Raw genomic sequence first — 19,470 nt, 5'->3', positions numbered from 1 at the left:
AGACGGAAGCCGAGGAGGGCAGGGAGAAGGCCCGGGGGAGGGCAGCTGTGGGCAGGCAGGGTGGGAGGGGCTCAGGAGGGAAGCTTCTTGGACTCGAAGGGCCTGATTACCAGGGGCTAGGCGGAGTGAGGCTGGCTGCGAAAGGGGCAGGCCCGCAGCAGCAGAGAAGCCAGAAATGACAAGGGTCTTGTCATCAAGCTCTTCCTTGACACGGTTTTGTTATTTTCCCGATGTGTCACTTCTCCAACCCAGAGCTGGGGGCCCAGATTCATAATGAACTTCTCCTTGCTTTAGCTCCCCAAGGTCCTGAGCACAGGCTTTGCTGGGGGTGGGAGAGCTTCTAGCCACTCGATCCCCCCACTGCCCTGAACACAGCGGGCTCCTGTCTGTCTGTCTATCTGTCTCTCTGCACTACCAAAAGCCACAGACTTTGTTAGAATCCAAAGATGACTGTGCTCCCACTTGCCCCGTCAAGATGTCTCGGGAACGACGCCGGCACGCTGGGAAACACCCTGTCGCTTTCCTGCAGCTTGCTCTTTGTCCGACTCCAGCTCCAGGCTAATTTCAGACCCGGTTCGGGGTGCCCAGCTCAGACGCCGATTCCGATCCGTGCACCAGGCGAACGGGTGTGGCATTACAGGCCAGAACCCAACACCAGCTGACGCTCTTCCTCCGATGCAGAATAAAGGCAAACATCTGTGAGGTCAGAACCACCTAGCACGACTCAGCCTGGGAAACGCACCTCCATGCGGACGTCTGCAGTGTCTGTCAAGACCTGCCTGCCTGGAGGAGCCCACAAACACCCCGCCATCTACTCTGTCTTCTCTCCGGGGAGGAATCGGCCGTCCGGAGCTGATCCACGCCCCTTCTCTCAGGGTAGGGGAGGCCTGAAGTACTGTCAACGGCTGACACAGTCAGTCAACACCCTCCATCACCGTGGACTTAGACATCTAAATTCTCTTTTTTTTTTTTAAAGATTGGCACCTGAGCTAACAACTGTTGCCAATCTTTTTTTTCATTATTATTATTTTTCTGTTATTTTCTCCCCAAATCCCCCCAGTACATAGTTGTATATTTTCATTGTGGGTCCTTCTTGTTGTGGCACGTGGGACACTGCCTCAGCGTGGCCTGATGAGCAGTGCCATGTCCGCGCCCAGGATCCGAACTGGCGAAACCCTTGGCTGCTGAAGCGGAGTGCGCGAACTTAACCACTCGGCCCCAGGGCCGGCCCCTGGACATCTCAATTCTATCGGAGATGGCTCACAAGAGGCCCACCCGTAGCCCTTAGACAGAGCGAGTGCTCCCCAGCCTGGTGGGCGTGACTTTACACCGAGGGCCTGTCTACTCTCTGAAGGTCACTGAATGCACGAAGGAAAGCAGCACACACGCTGGCCGAATTTTCACCCGTGTTATGGAAGTGGGGCCCAGGTTGGACTCTGGTCTGCAGACTGACACAACTGGCTACACGTTGAATGGCGGGCAGTGGTGACGACACATCTGGTCAAGATGCTTCTGGACTTCTGTCCTGGTCACAGAGCTGGCCTGCGGGTCCCCCTACACATCACCCATTCTCCAGCAATTCTGAGAATCGTAAAAGAGTTTCTAAAAGGCGAGAGCATTTTACCAGTAGGGTCAATCGGGAGAGGACTACTTTGGGCAAGTCTCATCCTCAACAAATTGACTCAAAACTTTTAATCTGAGGAGGAGGTTTGAGTGCCTTCTCTGCCAGCCACGTGCAGGGTCACAGCCGCCAGGCCCACGGCCCAGCAGCCCGTGCACTCACCTTGTCCATCCTGTCCTGCTCCACGCCAAACTTCCCTCCATAACCGTGGGAGGCTCTTGGCCCCGTTTCAAGCTCTTTCTCCTTGAGGGTCTGGTGTTCTTGAAAAACATTCTCTCTCAGCTTGTGAATGCTGGAAGGGAAGGGACAAAAGAGGAACAAATCGGTGACACAGCTGTGCGTCCCTGACGTCCAGGAGGATAAATGAGGACAGGTGACGCTATCTGTGCAAATCCGCAGGGCTCGGACGTGGTGCCTCCCAGGCTCCTGCCTCGGCTGTGCGCTCCTCAGCACTCTGCCGGCAGGCCGTCTACTCCTGCCGACCCCAGAGCCATGTGAGTGTGCGCAGGGAGTCACCCCAAAACCCCGGAAGTCACTGTCCTGAAACGTGAACTGTCTTTATCTCACACACAGAAAACCCTCTCCACTCCATTAGCTACTGAGCGCAGAGAGCTGGTTCTGTAAACGTCACCCCGAGGCAGAGGGGAAACCAAGTCAACAGTCCCTCACCCTAGATGTCCCGAGGGCACCGGCCCAAGCCCAGTGATGCAAAATGCTGAGACGGCTTCTCTTTAGTCGAGGGACTCCAGCTTTTCATACATTCAAAGGTGAAATGAAAGACTCAGAATTTACAACCTCAAAGCCATTTTTACTTTCAACACCAGGGAGAGTGAAACAGATCACAAGATGTGGTCAAAACCCGGCATCCAGGAAGCCTCTGCAGCTGTCACCATCAGGAGACCCCGGAGCGGCATGGAGGCCACCCCGCATGGGAACTTTCTGCCCAGGGGACACCATGGCCACAGCTTCAACACCAGCACAAGAGTCCCGGAAGTGTGGCTAAAAACCAAACCAGGCTTGGACACCACCCACCCCACCATGAGCAGGGGAAGGAGGACCCTACCCTGACACACCTGGAGGGTCACAGGCACCAAGATCAGCCCTACTCCCCAAGGCTCTCTCTCAATTCTAGCCAACCCAGAGGCTGATGCACCAGAGTCCGCTTCTTCTCTGTCCGCCCTCCTGACCATGTCTCCAAGCCACAGGGGGCAGGAGACGAGAAGAGAAATGGGCACCTTAGAGGTTCAGGAGTCAGCCTGACCCCGCAGCAACAAGCCGGGACTGCGCCAGACCCGAGTCAGTTCCCAGCTCAAGGTCCTCTCCAGCCAGCCCCAGGGCCCTTGCCGAGTGGCATCGGTGCAGGGTGTGGGCTCAGCGAGTCAGGGAGGACGCGCTCGTGTCTAAACACCCACACTGCAGACGCCGTCTTCCTTTCTGCAGGATCTACTGAAGCTCCCTCAGCTGCAGAGCTGCACTCTATTGCAAAGACACCGGGCCAAGATAGAGAGGCCCTCTGCAAATGGCCGAACAGGCACCCGGGCAGGGATGACACTGTCACAACTAGGGAATGGGAGGGCACACGCCAAAGCCAGCGCAGCCTAAAGGAAAAGCCTGAGCATACTTTAAAAGTTCCTTTATACACTTCCTGACAAGCAAACCAACTGCCCCAGAGGCGGTTTCAGAGAGCACCAAGGCAGAGGCAGCGACACGCTTCTCTCACTTCTCCTGTTTTCAGCTTTTATGAAAACACAATGCTTGGAATTCAGCTCACAGTACCCAAGAGACAATGATAAAGTAACAAAGTTATAACAAAATGAGAGAGACTATGGAGGGGGTGTCTGGGGTCTAAGGCATCAGAGCTCTCGTGCGTGACACTCCACTTGCAGAAAGCAAAGCCAGGTGGCCTGTGCCTCGGTGAGGACCACAATCCGAAAGCAGGCTCCCTGGAACCATACGTACGAAACCACTTGCAATGGGAGTTGTAAGTTACTGAGCATGTGTGTATGCACGCCCACACAAACACACACGTAAATCGATACACGTGTCTTACATTTACCCACCATAAACACCACGTCACGAGACAGAACAAACGCAATGCCAACAGGAAGGTGTCCCCCGCTGACACAGGTCCGTGTCCCCATCCCCTCTCCCCCTTCGGCTTTCGGAACACCATTTCACACCCATATTGAGAAAGGCTCTTACTTGATGTGCTCCTGGTGCCCAGACCCCTGCACGGTTTTGGCCCCCCATCTTTGCTCTTTTTCGCTGACATCATTCTGAAAAGAAAAAGAAAGGAGGGGTGAAGCCCACACCCTGGGCTATAAAACACACAACAGGTCAGGGCGACACTGTCAGGAAAAGCAACCCCAGGTAGGCGGAGAGTCATACCACAAAATCGGGGTCGGTTTCCCAGTCGTCGGCTCCCCCATCGTCCTGGCTGAGGGACACAGCGTGGCCGGCTGAAGCTTTCCACATCTGGAAGAGCAGTGCAGGGTTAGGAGACCTGGCAGAGCCGTTCGCAGGCCCCAGAGCAGCTCTCTGACCACAAAACCACACGGCCTCTAAGCCAGCCCGGGGAGGCGGGGAGCTGCGCACTCAGCCGGCCCCTCGCAGCCCTGAGCGGGCAGGACAGCAGAGGAACAAAGGATGGAACGTTCCAGTCTGACGCTGCTGTCAGACAGCCTCCGAAACACACCAGGAATACTCTGGCTTCAAGTCAAGGGAGCAAGGCTTCTGGAAAATAAGAAAGTCACGTGTGCACTTACCTCACTCACTGGGAACACAGCCCTAACCCACTAAGTCTTATGACAACGGTGCCGTCCAGACAAATAAGCACCCCTTCTGGGCTGCCCGACATTGAGAATGGACTAAATGTCGCCAATGGTGAATTTTGTGTCACATGTATTGTATCACAATTTGAAAAAAAAAAAAAAAAAAAGAGTACCCATTTTGACTTCAAGGACTTGCTGGAAATGTAACAGTGATTTTCTTAACTCAGACTCTGACGGTTCACTAAACACTTCCAGTAATTTATCAGAGGGCTGCTTTCCCATCTACCTGGGGAAACACACAGTATTTAACGCCCAGGGTTCCTGAGCCAGGGGCACCGAGGAGGGGCTGTCTGCTCTCTTCCTCGGCACTTTAAGCCTATAAGGTTTTATCCAGAAGAGAACACGGAGACAGCTGCAGACTTGAACCAGATACTTCTTTTTGTTAACTGCAAAGGTAAAATCTAAGCTTTACGGGTTTCAAGGAAAACCACGTATGAGAAGAACTGATGCATTTTCCACAGAAGTACCCATAAAACTTCCCATAGGCCAGGAAGCAAGCGAAAGATCATTTTAATTCAATCAACCAGAAGCTCCATCCAGGAGTCTGAGCTGAGCACACCAACTCATGCCTTCTGGCTTCCAGGGCGCACGCGGGTGCTCGTGCGGCCTGAATTAGGGCAGGACACGAGCCCTTCGCCAGCCCGAGGATCGCCCGTCTAGATCAGCCCTGCAGCTCTGCGGGTCTCCGGTCCAGGTTCCAGGCGGCAACGAGGGGGAATCAGGGCACAGCACCCTCAAACTTCCAGAGGCAACTCCTGCCGCCGTCTCCTGGGCAGGGACCAACAACGCCCCTTCGAGGCCACCTCGAACCTCATCCCCCTCTGTCCCGAAGCATGGCAAGAATTCCCCAGATGTAATCTGCTACTGACACGACTTTAGAGAGCAAACAGATGAAAACCTCAGCCGTGGGAGGCACGGCCAGATAGTCTCGTCCCAACGCGCCCATTCCCAGATGAACAAACAGCGTAACCCGGAAGTTAAATGATCTGCCCACAGTCTCTGCCTCCCCAAGTCAAATGTGCCCCGTGACACCACACTGTCCTAGATGCCCGCAGCTCCACCCACTGCGGATACACAAAAGGACAGGGCCTCTGCGCAGGGCCTTGCCCCCAAGGCACCCGTCAGAGCAGCTGTCTTTGCTGGTACTTTTGCAGAGTCATCAGGAAAACAGAAGCCGAGCCCAATCTTCACCCATCCTTCTGGAAGCCAGCTTCCCTGGCAGGCAGGATGAGCACATGCGTGCCCTCCAAGACATCTGCCTCGTGGCTCCTCCCACCTGCCACAGGCCAGGGAGGAGAGGCCAGACGGCCCCCGGGGGATGGGCATCCTTCCTGCCCGTCCACTCCGGAGTTTTCTGGAACCCCCTCCTCCTTCTAAACCACAGGCAACCCTGGACACTTGACTTCATCTTTTAAACAAGGAAATTTCCTCCCAGAAAGTTACTGGCCCCGTTCCTGTGAGCCCAGCGGGAAGACGCTCCCTCCCCGTCCCTGACAAAGGAGTCACCCTGCTGGTCCCGGGGAGAGAGCACAGAACGTCCACAAGGCACAAACCTTTCCTCCCGGTCGAAGGTAAAAGGCCGTTCACAAAATTCTGTTTCAAACCCAGTAATCCAAGGAGGAGTCCCCAGGCATTTGGGAGGGGTTCCGTCTGCAAAAAGATCAAAGGTAAAAGGCTCAGCATGTCTGCTGACAGGCGCTCTGGGCAAACCCCTCCACTGGACGGCCTTCTCGAATACCTCTGAAACCCTCCTGAATGGAACAGGGTTTTGTGAAGAAAGCTGAGAGGAGGATGGGAAGACTCACATTTTACTAACCGCAAACCTCAACCGATTTTCAGACACGTGGAGAAACCACTGGAAGAAGTTTCTAAAGATTTATAACTGTATGAAGTTTCTTCTTAATACCAACAGACACGAGTGCCTTGATGGCTAGTAGACATTTTCTGTTTGCCATAATCCTAATAGGTTTCCATTTTTTGTTCATTCTAATTTAAAATACTGCTAAAAAAATAAAATTCTCTCACTGTGAGTTTTTAAAAAAATAATATAAGAAAAATCCTCCCTGAAGGGATCACGCTGCGGCTGGGAGAAAAACCAGCACACCGACAGCTAAGGGGAAGGGAAGGGGGCGACTCAGGGAGCAAGGGAGAGGCAGGCTGCATTTCTAACCAACAGAGCCCATCACTGCGGGAGGTCAAGACTCCGACTCCCCAAGCCACCGGCTCCCCACCCTCCCCCTAAGGCTATCAACAGCCTGGAAGGTCCCCCACTGCTGGGCACCCAGAGCAGAGGAACGACGCGCCCCTCCCACTAGGAGCAAGCCAGTCACGGGCACGAGCCAGGACCAGCTGGCAGCGTGTCACGCATCAGGAGCTCCAGGGAGAATGCTCTGCTAGGCTTCCCAATGCACCTCTGCCTTGACTGACGGCGGGGTTACAGCCGGGTAAACCCACTGTAAGTTGAAAACATCCAAAGTCGAAAACGCACTGAAGACACCTGACCTATGGAACATCCTAGCTCAGCCTAGCCTGCCTTAAATGTGCCGACAACACTTACACGAGCCTACAGCTGGGCAAAATCATCTACACAAAGCCATTCTGAAAGCTGAATATCTCACGTAATTCAGTGACTATTGTACTGACAGTGACAAACAGGATGGCCGTCAGCGGATCGGCTGTGTACCCTCGTGAGCGTGGGGCTGACTGGGAGCTGTGGCTCCTGCACTATGAGAGGATTTCACCCCGTATCTTGCTAGTCCTGGAAAAAGACCAAAATTCGAAGGACGGTTTCCAGTGAACGCTTATTGCTTTCGCACCATCACAAGAACAATGGTAAGTCGAACCATCATAAGTCGGGGCTGTCTGTGCTCAGTTTCCTCTCTCATTCCTCACCCTACTCTTTACTCCCTCTCTCTCCCCAGGCCCTTCTGGAAATCCAAACTTCTGTGGCTTGCTTAGCACATTCCGGGAACTGCAATTACTACCGTACTCAGCAGGCACCTACAAAAATCTGCCCGAGGGCAGCTAGAGATAGGCTCAAATCTACAATAATTTATTCCCCCCTCAATATTTTAAATTAAAAGAGCATCACAAAAATAACTGTGAAAAACTAAAAGCTTCCATATACATTTTTTGGATCCAAAGCTAATGCCTCTGCACCCCCACCTCACACCATACAGAAAATTAACTCAAAAATGGATCGCAGACGTAAAGTTCTGAGCTAAAACTGTTCGCCTCTAGAAAAAAATACAGGTATAGAAACATAGAAAACATAGGCATTCATTTTCCTAACCTTGAATTTGGCGATGGTTCTTAGATGTGACACCAAAGGCATAAGGAAGAAGAGAAAAAAAATAGAAAAGCCAGACAAAATTAAAATCTTCAGCTTCAAAGAAAGACAATTCACAGAATGAGAGAAACTATTTTCAAATCATACATCCAGAACATATAAAGAATTTTTACAACTCAATAATAAAAAGGACCAATAACTACATTGTAAAAGGGGCGAAGGATCTGAATAGACATTTCTCCAAAAAAGATATTCAAACGGGTAAGAAGCTCCTGTAAAGAAATTCAGCATTAGGGCCGACCCCGGCCGAGTGGTTAAGTTCGTGTGCTCCGTTTCGGCGACCCAGGGTTTCACCAGCTGGGATCCTGGGTGCAGACCCAGCACTGCTCGTCAGGCCACGCTGAGGCGGCGTCGCACATAGCAGAGCCAGAGGGACCCACAACTGGAATATACAACTATGTACTGGGGGGCTTTGGGGAGAAGAAGAAAACACAAGGGAAGATTGGCAACAGATGTTAGCTCAGGGCCAACATTCAAAAAAAGAAAGAAACTCAGTATCATTGACCATCAAGGAAGTGAAAATCAAAACCACAACGAGATACCACCAACAGCCAGACAACAACAAGTCCGGAGAGGGTTTGGAGAAATCAGAACCTTCTGATATTGCTGGTGGGAATGTGAAGTGAAAAGCAGTCTGGCAGTTCCTCAAAAGATTAAGAGTCACCACAGGACGGAGCGATTCCACTCCTGGGTACACGCCCAAGAGAAACGAAAACTCACATCCACACAGAAACTTGCAGAAGAGCGTTCACAGCGGGCCGATTCATAACAGCCAAAAAGTGAAAAGCGCCCAAACGTCCATATTATGTAATAGAGAGAGAACGTGGCCTACACACAACGGAAGATTATTCGGCAATGAAAAGGAGTGAAGTCCGGACGCGACGCAATCTGGAGGCCTCTTGAAAACATTACGCTAGGTGAAAGAAGCCAGACACAAAAGACCATAGGCCACACAGTCCATTTACAGGAAATGTCCACAACCCGCAAACCTATCGAGAGGAAAAGTAGACCAGCGGTGGCCTAGTGCCGGGGGGAGAGCTTCGCGGGAAGGGGTCACAGAGTTTCTTTTCGAGGTGATGAAATTAATCTAAAACTGATTGTGAAGGTTGTACACTAAATGGCTGAATACACTAAAAACTACTGAACTGTACCCTTTAAATGGGTGAACTGGATGCCATGCGAATTAGATCTCAATATAGATCTCAATATGGCCGTTACCAAAAGATACGGTTCAAAGAAAAGATAATGGCCCATTCAGCACCACAAATGGTGGACCTGCCCTGCAAGTCAACACACAAGTGTGAAGGAATCCTGCACTCCCATAAAAGCAGAGTGGAAAACCCCTCTGTGGGAGACAGTTTGAAACAATAAAACCACCCACACACAATTATCTTTCCAAAGAGAACAAAAAGGCATCAGAGCAGCCAAAACAGACAGCAAAAGCCCACTCCCCACACAGTGGCTCACGGGAAACCCCTGCCCCCGGCTCGGGGCGCACGGGCTCACAGCTTACTCAAAGCACTTGCTTGCACACTGACCAAGGGGAAAGACAAGAGCTCTGAGGGGACACAGTGGCCGGCGGCCCCAGGACGTTGGCAGATTGCAACACCAGGCAGTTCCCAGCGCTCACAATGACTCACTCACTCAGCCATGCGCTTTCTGAGCACCGACTGCATGGCAGTGAGCAAAGGTCTGAATCACCACTTACATACACTCAAAAGTGTTTAAAGAATAAGTCTAACAAGATGCTTCCACTACAAGTCAGCTGTGGGGCGGGAACCGGGTGGGGGTAACTTCCAGTTCCTGGGGGGCAGAGGATCAAAACCAACTCTGCATCCCCTTGGCTCCTTCTTCCAGCGGGTCTGAAAGTTGCCTCTAGGACTCTGCCCGGCTCCCTGAGCATCTGGGAGCACTTTTCCAACCAGAGGAGAGTCAGGACTGCGCCAGGGGCTCAGCCGCGCTCAGCCACGGGCAGGGGGGCCCACCGACCCACAGCCCTGGGATCTCAGCCCTCGCCAGCCGGCGCCCGGCTGAATCCCGCGGTCAGGGCCTGAGGGATTAGCCAGGCAGAGCGCCGCGGGGCCCAGGCAGCCCCGCGCCAACCGGAGCGCCCGGGGAGGGCGCGCTCACTGGGGATGCCGCCAGCGCTGCGATCAGCGGGAAACGGAACCCCCCCATCCCACCCCCGCCCCCAGGCCCGACACGTCCACAGACCGCAGGCGGAGGAAGCCCCGCACCCGCTCCAGGGAGGCCGCCCGCGGAGATCGAGCTCCTGGTGCAACAGTCAGGCGATCCAAACAGAAGAACCAAAAACCCAGAAGCACCTTTCTGGTGATTTCCAACACAGCCAGAAGAGGGATGGCTCCAAATTTAGAGCCTCTCGGCCGTCTGCAGCTGCGCGTGTCGCTGCATTTCCAGTGACCTGATTGCTAAACCTCCCTGTAGGTGCAGGCCGGGCCGCAGGAGCCGGGGCTGCGACGGGCCCGCCCGGGCGCCAGGGAGACCCCGGCCCCTCTCGGTCCTTCCCCGCAGGGCCCCACTCCCACCTCGCCCCGCTTGTACCCAAGTCCCTCCCCGTCGGCCCTCCACCCCCTTTCCCTAAACCCCAGGGCCCTGATCCCGTCGCCCCCGGTCCCGGACCCCTCCCCGCAGGGCCCCTCTCCTACCTCGCCCTACTTGGACCCCAGCCCCTCCCCCTCAACCCTCTACCCCCTTCCCCTAAACCCCAGGGCCCTGACCCCTCTCCCTCGGATCCCGGACCCCTCCCCGCAGGGCGACCCTCTCCTACCTCGCCCGCTGTGTACCCCAGCCCCTCCCCCTCGGCCCTCCACCTCCTTCCCCTAAACCCGAGGGCCCTGACCCCTGCTCCCGGATCCCGGACCCCTCCGTGCAGCGCCCCTCTCCTACCTCGCCCGCCTTGTACCCCAGCCCCTCCCCGTCGGCCCTCCACCCCCCTCCCCTAAATCCCTGGGTCCTGAGCCCCTCACCCCGGATCCCACCCTCTCCCAGCATGGCCTCTCTCCCACCTCGCCCCCCTCCGACCCTCGGCCCCTCCACTCTCTCTTCCCCTAGCCCCCGGGTCCCGGGCACCCTCTCAGACCCCAGACCCCCTCCCCGTCTGGCCCTCTCCTCCCCTTCCTCCCTGCAGCCCCGGCCCCACCCCTTCGGACCCCTAAACCTCAGAACTGCCCCTTCCTCCCCGACACCAGGCCCTCCCCACCGCTCGGCGCCCCGCCCCTCACCCCGCGGCCCCCCGGCCCCCACCCCTCGGCCCCCGGGCCCGGTTCCCCGGCCACAGCCCTCCCCGCCCCCACCCCCGGCCTGGGGAAGCCTCGCCCGCGCTCCCCCCGCGGCCGACCCGAAACCGCGAGCGGAAGAGCGGCTAGACCGCTGCGGCCGCCGCTTCCTTCCCTTTTCGGGGCCCGGGGGCGCCCCAGGAGCGCCGAGGAGGGGCCGGATCCCCCGCCCGGCGGAAGCCGCGCTCGCTCACCGCCGCCTGGGTCGGTCCGGCCCCACTCGGCTCCTGCTCCAGCCCCGGCCCCTCCGCGCCCGCCGCTCCCAGGCGCGCGGCTCCACTTCCGGTTCCGCGGGCGGGGGCGGGGCCTCATCCGGGGCCCGGCAAGGCCCCGCCCCTCCCCCGGCACGTCCCGCCCCTCGCCCGGCCGCCTCCCTCGCGCGCGTGCGCGGGCAGCGCAGGCCGAGCTCCGCCGGGGTGCCAGCCTGCAAAGCGTGCCTGGAAACAGTCTGTTCCTACACGCAGAGTCAATGTACGCAGCGCCCACCGTGTGCGCACGAGAGTGTGCTCAGATGCAGACGATCCCAGGTGGGACTCGAGGATTGACAACTCTGCCCGGGGTGAGAAAGGGAAAATGAGCCAGGCCTGGGGGTCAGTGCCCAGTACATGAGCCCTGAGGACTCACAAGAGGTGACTGTGACGGCCGGTCAGCTGGAGGGACGAGCCACCCCTCCATCCATCCATCCATCCATCCATCACCCATACATCTATCTGTCCATCCGTTCTCTATTCATCCATCCATCATCCATCCATTCATTCAGCATCCATCCATCCATCATCCCTTTTCTTCCATCCACCCTCCATTCTATCTGCCCATCCATCCGTCATCCATCTGTCCACCCAGCCTCCATTCATCCACCCATCCTTCTATCCATCCATCACCCACACATCCATCCATCCATCATCCATCTTCTCTATCCACCCATCCACCCTCCATTTACCCACCCCACCATCCATCTATCCATCATCCATCCATTCATCATCCATTCTTCTGTCCATCCAGAGAAGGTCAGGTATGCATCAGAGATAGAAGGTCAGCAGAATAAACACAGCCCTTGCCTTCAGGAACCTTCCAGCCTAGAAGGGGAATCAGGCGTTAATCACATAGATAGATAATTAGGAAAAAAGATAAATGCTGTGAGAAAGAAGTCAAAGGTGTCATGAAATTATACTGGGGAAAAGGTGGGACATGAAGTCATCCAAGAGATCAGACAAGGTTTCTTTGAGCAATTAACCTTTGTGCCGAGATCTGAAGGCCAAATAGAAGTAAACCAGGTAAGGAGCGAAGAATTTTCCAGGTGAGAAAACAGCACGTGCAGAGGCCCTGGCGTCAGAAAGGTCTTGCCACAGAGGAACGGAAGGCAGTTCAGTGTAGCGGAAGTGTGGGGATGAAGCAGGGAAGTGGGGTGGGATGGGGCCGGGTCACGGACAGGTTGGAAGGGCACAGTAAGGACCTTGGTCTTTATTCTAAAAGAAATGGGAAGTCCTTGGAGGAAGTTAAACAGAGAAGAGACATCATGCAGTTTGCATGCTAGTGAAATCCCTCTAACAGCTGTGTGGAGAACGGATGGGAAGAGGGCCAGGCAGGAGCTCGGACACCAGTTCAGGCAGACTGGTGGTGGCGGGTAAGAGGGAGAGAAGCGAGTAGATACAAGAGACATTGAGAACATACACCCTGGCCTGTTGCATGAGATAGAAATGAAATCCTGTGTTTAAGACATGATATGCGCAGTCAATTTGTTACAGGTGTCTGGCCCACCTTAATACAGAGAGCTTGGAGGCGAGTGCAGAACAGGAAGACGGGCAGGGCCCCACACCGAGGGAGGAAGAGAAAAAGCAAAACAAAACACTTCCCACTTGTTATAAACCAATGTTGCCTCAATTAAAAAAAATAAAGTAGGGGCTGGCCCTGTGGCTGAGTGGTTAAGTTCGCGTGCTCCGCTGCAGGCGGCCCAGCGTTTCGTTGGTTCGAATCCTGGGCGTGGACATGGCACTGCTCATCAAACCACGCTGAGGCAGCGTCCCACATGCCACAACTAGAAGGACCCACAACGAAGAATATACAACTATGCACTGGGGGGGTCTTTGGGGAGAAAAAGGAAAAAAATAAAATATTTTTAAAAAAAATAAAGTAAAAAATATTTTAAGAAACACTTCCCACTTAAAATGAACCTACAATGTAAGTCCCAAAGCAAATTGTAAAAACAAATATTAAATAAAAATGTCAATACAGTGAACAATGAGAACGTGAATTATTAAAGTTAAGTTTTCTACTGTAGAAGACCATAAGTATGTCTGTTTAGGGTTTCAAACTGAGAAGAAGAAACAACATTCATAAAATAAGCTCAAAAATTAAGAAACAAAAACAGGGGCCGACCCCAGGGCCGAGTAGTTAAGTTCGTGAGCTCTGCTTCGGTGGCCCAGAGTGTCACCATTCAGATCCTGGGTGCTGACGCGGCACCGCTCATCAGGGCATGCTGAGGCGGTGGCCCACACGGCACAACCAGAAGGACCCACAATGAGAATATACAACTATGTACTCGGGGGCTTTGGTGGGGGCAAGGAGGAGGAGAAAAGAAACAAAAACAAGCAGTTATAAAAAATTATTAAAATCTGACACATGTGCTATGGACTGAATTGTGTGTCCCCACCACCACCAATCTATATGTTGAAACCTTAACCCGCTCCTCGCCCCCCCCACCCCCCCACCATGTGAAGGTATTTAGAAATGAGGCCTTTGGGAGGTAATCAGGGTTAGGTGAGGTCATAACAATGGGGCCTTCATCATGGGATTAGTGTCCTTGTAAGAGCAGACACCAGAGAGCTTGCTTACTCTCTCCCTCCGTCATGTGAAAAGACAGCAAGAAGGCAGCCGTCCACCAGCCAGGAAGAGAGCCCTCAGCAGGGAACCCAATCAGCCAGCACCTTGGTCTTGGACTTCGCAGCCTCTAGAACTGTGAGAAATAAATTCCTGTGGAGTAAGCCCTCCGCTCTATTGTATTTTGTGATGGCAGCCGGGGCTGACCAATACAACACGAAAAATGTGGTTATTCAAATGAAAAGCTCAATAGATGAGGTTAACTCGAGATTGACATGGTCAAGGGGAAATTTCGCCATTTGGAAGTCATTAGTCAGGAAGAACAGAATAAACAACAGATCCAAAGCAATGAAAAATGAGATAGAGCATAGAAGTCACATGGAAGACCAACGGAGCCGCTCCAGGCGCCATTAACAGGTGTTCCGAAAGCACAGAAGGAAAGAATGGTGAAGTGATCACGGGAAATTGTAGATGTGAAATTTCTGTGATCAAAGAAAGATGAGAGGATGCAAACCAACTCAAAGCGCTCTCCGATTCCCAGGATGATAAATACAAATAAAACATACACCTAGAAGCATTATGGTAAAACTGCAAGCTCTCAGGAATAAGTAGGAGAGGCGTAAAAGGTACCAGAACGAGAGGGCGGGTGGTTTGCAAAAGACAGACAATGAGCCCCGCTACAGACTTGCCCTCTGCCCGGTGGATGTTGGAGGACGATGGACCACCATCTTTAGTGTGTTGAGAGAAAATAACTGTCCACCTGGGAAGTGATAAACAGCGTTTCCAATGTTACAATAATGGCCATTATTATAGGGACTGAATTGTGTCCCTAACCCCCAGAATGTGACTGTTTTTGGAGACAGGGCTTTTACAGAGGTAATTATGGTTAAATTAGGTCATACGGGTGAGGCCCTGATCTGACACGATTGGACACACCAGGGGTGTGGACTCACAGAGGGAAGGCCAGGTGAGGACACGGAGAAGACGGCATCTACACGCCGAGGAGAGGGGCCTCAGGAGAAACTCACCCGGTCGACAGCTCGATCTTGGAATTTTTAGCCTCCAGGACTGAGAGGAAATACACGTCTGTTGTTTAAGTCACCCAGTCTGTGTTCTGCTGTTGTGGCCACCTGACCTGTCTGCTACAGCCTTCAAAGAACCATGCTTCCGTGTCCACATCTCTTTGCCAAGCGACTGTCCTGGTCAATTTGGGCTCCTATAACGGAATACTATACACTGAGAAACTGATAAACAACAGAAATCCGTCACAGTTCTAGCGACTGAAGTCCAAGATCAAGGTGTTGGCAGTGTTGGCAGATTAAGTGTCTGATGAGCGCTGGCTTCCTGGCTCACGGACGGCCAACTTCTCTCTGTGTCCTCGCACGGTGGGAGGGTGAGGGAGCTGTCTGGGGTCTCTTTCATAAGAATGCTAATCCCACTTATGAGGTCTCCACCCACCTCCCAACACCAACACATTGGGGATTAGGTTCCAACATACGGATTTTGGCGGGTCCACACTCAGTCCATAGCAGTGACACGGCTGCTCCTCCCATCAAGAGATGAATGGGGTCTGTTTCTCCAGACTCGAATCTGGACCGGCCTTGTGACCTCCTCTGATCAATAAAATGTCACAGAAATGACATGGTGTGAGTTCGGGGGTCTAGCCCTTAAGATGCCTCGCAGCTTCTGACCTTCCTCTTGGAAGCTGAGCTGACACTGCTGTGAAGAAGCCAGTCTAGCCTAAGGAATACGAGAGAGGCCACAGGAAAGGGAACAGAGGCGCCCAGCCCACAGCCAGCACTACCGGCCAGGAACTTGACTGAGGCCCTCCCGGACCCTCCAGCCCCAGTGGAGCCGTCAGGCAAATGCCATCACACCAGCGATTCCAGCAAAGACCCGCAGAAGAGTCACCCAGATTGCGAACCCGCCAAATTGAGAGAAACAATAAAAAATCGTTGTTTTTCACCACTAAGTTTTGGGGTGGATTTCTGCATAGCAACAGATAAGAAAACGTAACAGATGGTGATCTTTTAGTGGATTGTGAAATCAATTTTCTGGGGGGAAAACACCATTAAAAAAAAAAAAGAAGAGAAAATATAAAAGTGCATGTCACACGGAAGAGTTCCAAGTATCTATTGCTGTGTAATAAACCACGCCAAATGTTAGAAGTGAAAAACCAGCACCATTGTCCTCAATGTCTGCACCATTGAGCTGACAACTGGAGGGGTCAGAAGTTTGGACAGTTTGTTTGCTTCCAGTGGAGCCCCAACCAGGTGTCTCGAATGGTTGGCCGCAGCTGGGATGACCTGACTGGGCCACACATCTAGGGCCTTGGTTCTGCCTGTCGGGTGGGTTTCCCCTTTCTCCTCCCTGTCGTGTCTGCAGGGACTGGACTGTCCAGATAGGCTTCTTCACTTACATGTTTGGCACCTACCATGGGAGGGCGGCAACATCTGGGGGTCTCGCTCAACACCATCTCTCTACGTGGGTACCTCGGGCTTCCTTACAGCATGGCGCTCTCAGGGTGGCTGGTCTTACTTGGCAGCTGACTCCTTTCAGAGAAGGAGTTCCCACAGAGCTCAGGTGGAAGCTGCAAGGCTTCTGATGACCTGACTTCAGGGGTCCCCAAACATCACATCTGCCACATTCATTTGGTCAACCAAGTCACTGAGGCCGGCCAGGCTGCAGGGGATGAGACCCCACCTGTCAGTGGGAGGAGCAGCAGAGAAGCTGCAGCCCACGTGAAGTTTTGTCGTACGCCATAGTTCATCAAGTCTAAGATGCCATCGTTTGTAAGACACATCCTGATTTCACAGACACCAAAATGTCACAAAGGAGTCACGATAGAATGGATGAAACGTAGTGCGTGCATGCTGAGTTGTGGTGTAAAATGGGTGGGCTGCAGTTAATGTTCAAAACTTGGGTAAATTACATTCCAAAGTGAGGACCAAGAAGCAATTTTTCCAGACATCTAAAGACTGAGGGTTTAAAACACAGAGGGTCTCCCTAAAATAACTATTAAAATATTATTATAGAAGATGTCACACAAATGCAAAAAGAGAATGCTATGATAAACCCTCATGAATCCATCACCCACCTTCAACAACTATCAACCCACACGGTCAATTTGGTTTGACCCATATCCTGACCTACCCCTCCGCCAAGATTATTGTCAAGCAAATCCCAGACACGGTCATTTCATCTGTAAATACTGGGCACACAACACGTGCCCTCGGTTGTAATCATAGTGACCCACTTGGCCCAGCAATGAATAACACCTCCAGCCTTCCTCACGGCAACAGTGAACACGGATTCAGCTCTGCTGGGAGCTGGGGAGGAGAAAGGGAGGTGCAGGAAAGCTGAAATTCTCATCCCCCAGAAGGAGATGCCAAGATGCAAAGTCCACACTGGAGGAATCGAGAGGCCACATTAAGCGCGTGTTATGTAGGAGCCCGGGCGTCACGGCTCCCTCTCTTGGCTCACCATGCTCCCACTGGGGGGTGGGTCCCTTGGGGTAGGGCCAGGTCTATCCATCTGGGTATCTCCCGGGCAGGGCAGCTCTTCTCCAGAATGTCGAAAGGTGGAATGGGGTGAACGGGGGCCCCACAAGGATGTGTCTGTGTGCAAATCGCAGGATCCTGTGAACGTGAGTTTATTTGGGAAAGGGGTCTTTGTAGGTGTAACTAAGTGAAGCGTCTTGAGGTGAGACCATCCCGGATGACCTAGGTGGGCCAGTGACAAGTGTCCTCGTAAGAGAGAGAAGATAAGACACAGGGTGGGGCCACGTGAAGACAGAGGCAGAGACGGGAGACCCGGCTCACAGCCGAGGAGGCCAACAAGCATTGAAAGCGGGAAGAGGCAAAGGATGGATCCTCCACGCCAGCCTCCCGAAGGAACCGGCCCTGCTCCTCCCTGCACTGGGTGTGCCCTCGGCGTGTGCCAGGTGGAGGGGCGCACACAGTGCTGGCCTCGAACAACAGGACTCCAAAAGGTGCCCCACTGAGTCAAGGACACGCGGTCGCAAAACCACTGGCTACTTACTCCTCCTCACCGAGGAGTTAAGCTAAGGAAATGTCAGAAACAGAAGCCTCTGAGCTATTTGGGAATGCACTCGATGACACGTCAGCGGTTAAGAAAGCAGCCACAGCACCCGGACGCCCCCCTCGCTATCCACCTGCCGGAGATACAGGGGAGACACGCTCCTCCCCAGACCCTGGGGAGCCCATCCCCATGAGCACAGGACTTAGCCAGCAAAAGAGCAAAGAAAACCCCAAACCCACAATCACCTTAAAATGCGTGATGTGAGACTTGAAAAGAGAAACTTAAGGGCAGCAATTATGAGGCTAAAGGAGGCTCGACAGAGTTCTAGCGGTGGGAAGGGTCCAGAGAGTCTTTGGTGTGGCCACACCTGGCCCGCGAATGACTCCCATCCCCGCCGACTGCGGGCAAGCCCTGGGACACTGCGTGTGGGGCGAGCAGACCCGGGAGGCGCGGCTGAGAGCGCGCCTAGCACAGCAGAGCTACTCCAACACCGCCTGTGCTCTCTGGGTCCTTCTGAGCTGACCTTTTGTTAAAGGCATAAACGGAACCACCGAATGAAGTTTTAATCAAACACCTGCAACTTAAAGAGTCAATGATGACCTGGTCTGCTTCCAGAAGTTTCAGGCTGCCCAAGGGTTGCCCGGCTTTGGTCAGGCAAACGGATTGGTGGGTGAAAAAGCAGGGAAGCGCTATGTGGTTTTGAGTCTCACGCTTAAGTGAACCCAAGAACGAGGAAATGCCGAGAAAAGGCTGCCCCCAACAAAACTGGAAAACCAGCCAGCACAGGCTCTCAAGAGAACACGAAACCACCGGATCGCTGTGCCCTGACGGACACCAGCTGGAATGTATTCACCCGAACAAAGAAAACACGTCACTCAGGAGAGGCGGCCGTCAGCCCTGGAAGGACAGCAGAACAGGAAAAGGAAAACCGAGGCGACAGTCAGCAGCGCCCACCCAACACAGTGCGAGGCATGGGGTCGGCCTGGGTATCGTGCACCCCCAGACCTGATGACGATACTGCGGTGGGGGGAGGGCGGGCGACAGCACGTAGGGGCTGAGGCATCGGGTGCCCTGGGCCTGGCGCTGCCAGCCACGAGTGCCGCGCCTTGCCGCCCTGCAGCCGGGCGCGTCCTGCCTGCCTGCCTGCCCGGGCCCGTCGGCGCGTCCCTCCCCTCTCGCGCCAGACTGGTTCATGACTCAGGACTCCGTCTGAGCGCTCCGAGACCAGGCTCCCTGGGAACCGGAAGGACACAGCCCAGGGCGGGAGCAGCAGGAGAGCAGGGCCCCAGTGCGCGCATGGACTGACGCGCCTCCGCGCCTCCCTGTGGCCTGCGGTGCCTCTGAGCGCCAGGCTGCCCGGGCCTGGTCCCCCAGGTCTCAGCGAGAGAGGGTCTGGGCCTCGGCGGCCGAGGCGGGAAGCACCTGGGCTTCCTGGCGGGGACGCCCCCATCCTGTGCTTCCATCCCCAGCTTTTTCATTCTGTCAACTGATTTCTACCCAAGAAAGTCCACTCGA

General features: G+C 54.1%; 1 protein-coding gene and 1 long non-coding RNA gene across 9 annotated transcripts in view; both read right to left on the bottom strand.

Annotated features, from left to right (window-relative positions):
- CTTN (cortactin) overlaps window positions 1–11,418 on the bottom strand; it is a 35,790-nt gene extending 24,372 nt beyond the window's left edge. For 2 of the 8 annotated variants that reach the window (XM_005598369.4, XM_001917711.5), the window contains exons 1-5: window positions 11,292–11,414; window positions 6,006–6,102; window positions 4,010–4,096; window positions 3,824–3,897; window positions 1,784–1,913 (exon numbers count right to left, since the gene is read on the bottom strand). In XM_005598369.4, the coding sequence (XP_005598426.3) occupies window positions 1,784–1,913; window positions 3,824–3,897; window positions 4,010–4,096 (291 nt within the window). In that variant the 5' untranslated portion in view covers window positions 6,006–6,102; window positions 11,292–11,414. Of the gene's footprint in view, window positions 1–1,783; window positions 1,914–3,823; window positions 3,898–4,009; window positions 4,097–6,005; window positions 6,103–10,125; window positions 10,340–11,291 lie in introns of those variants that run through there. The other 6 variants (XM_001917710.5, XM_070228989.1, XM_070228986.1 and 3 more) reach the window with 6 other exon arrangements.
- Window positions 11,419–14,942: 3,524 nt separating this feature from the next.
- Window positions 14,943–18,459, bottom strand: LOC138916450 (uncharacterized). Its single transcript, XR_011423747.1, has 3 exons — window positions 18,201–18,459; window positions 15,413–15,527; window positions 14,943–15,130 (listed from the first exon to the last, which is right to left on the bottom strand). It is a non-coding gene; the product is annotated as an uncharacterized lncRNA (long non-coding RNA).
- Window positions 18,460–19,470: the final 1,011 nt, after the last annotated feature.

This window comes from Equus caballus, chromosome 12 (genome assembly GCF_041296265.1).
Source record: "Equus caballus isolate H_3958 breed thoroughbred chromosome 12, TB-T2T, whole genome shotgun sequence".
NCBI classification, from domain to species: domain Eukaryota; kingdom Metazoa; phylum Chordata; class Mammalia; order Perissodactyla; family Equidae; genus Equus; species Equus caballus.
The sequence above is the reverse complement of the archived record's forward strand: the minus strand, read 5'-3'. Positions and strand labels throughout refer to the sequence as shown.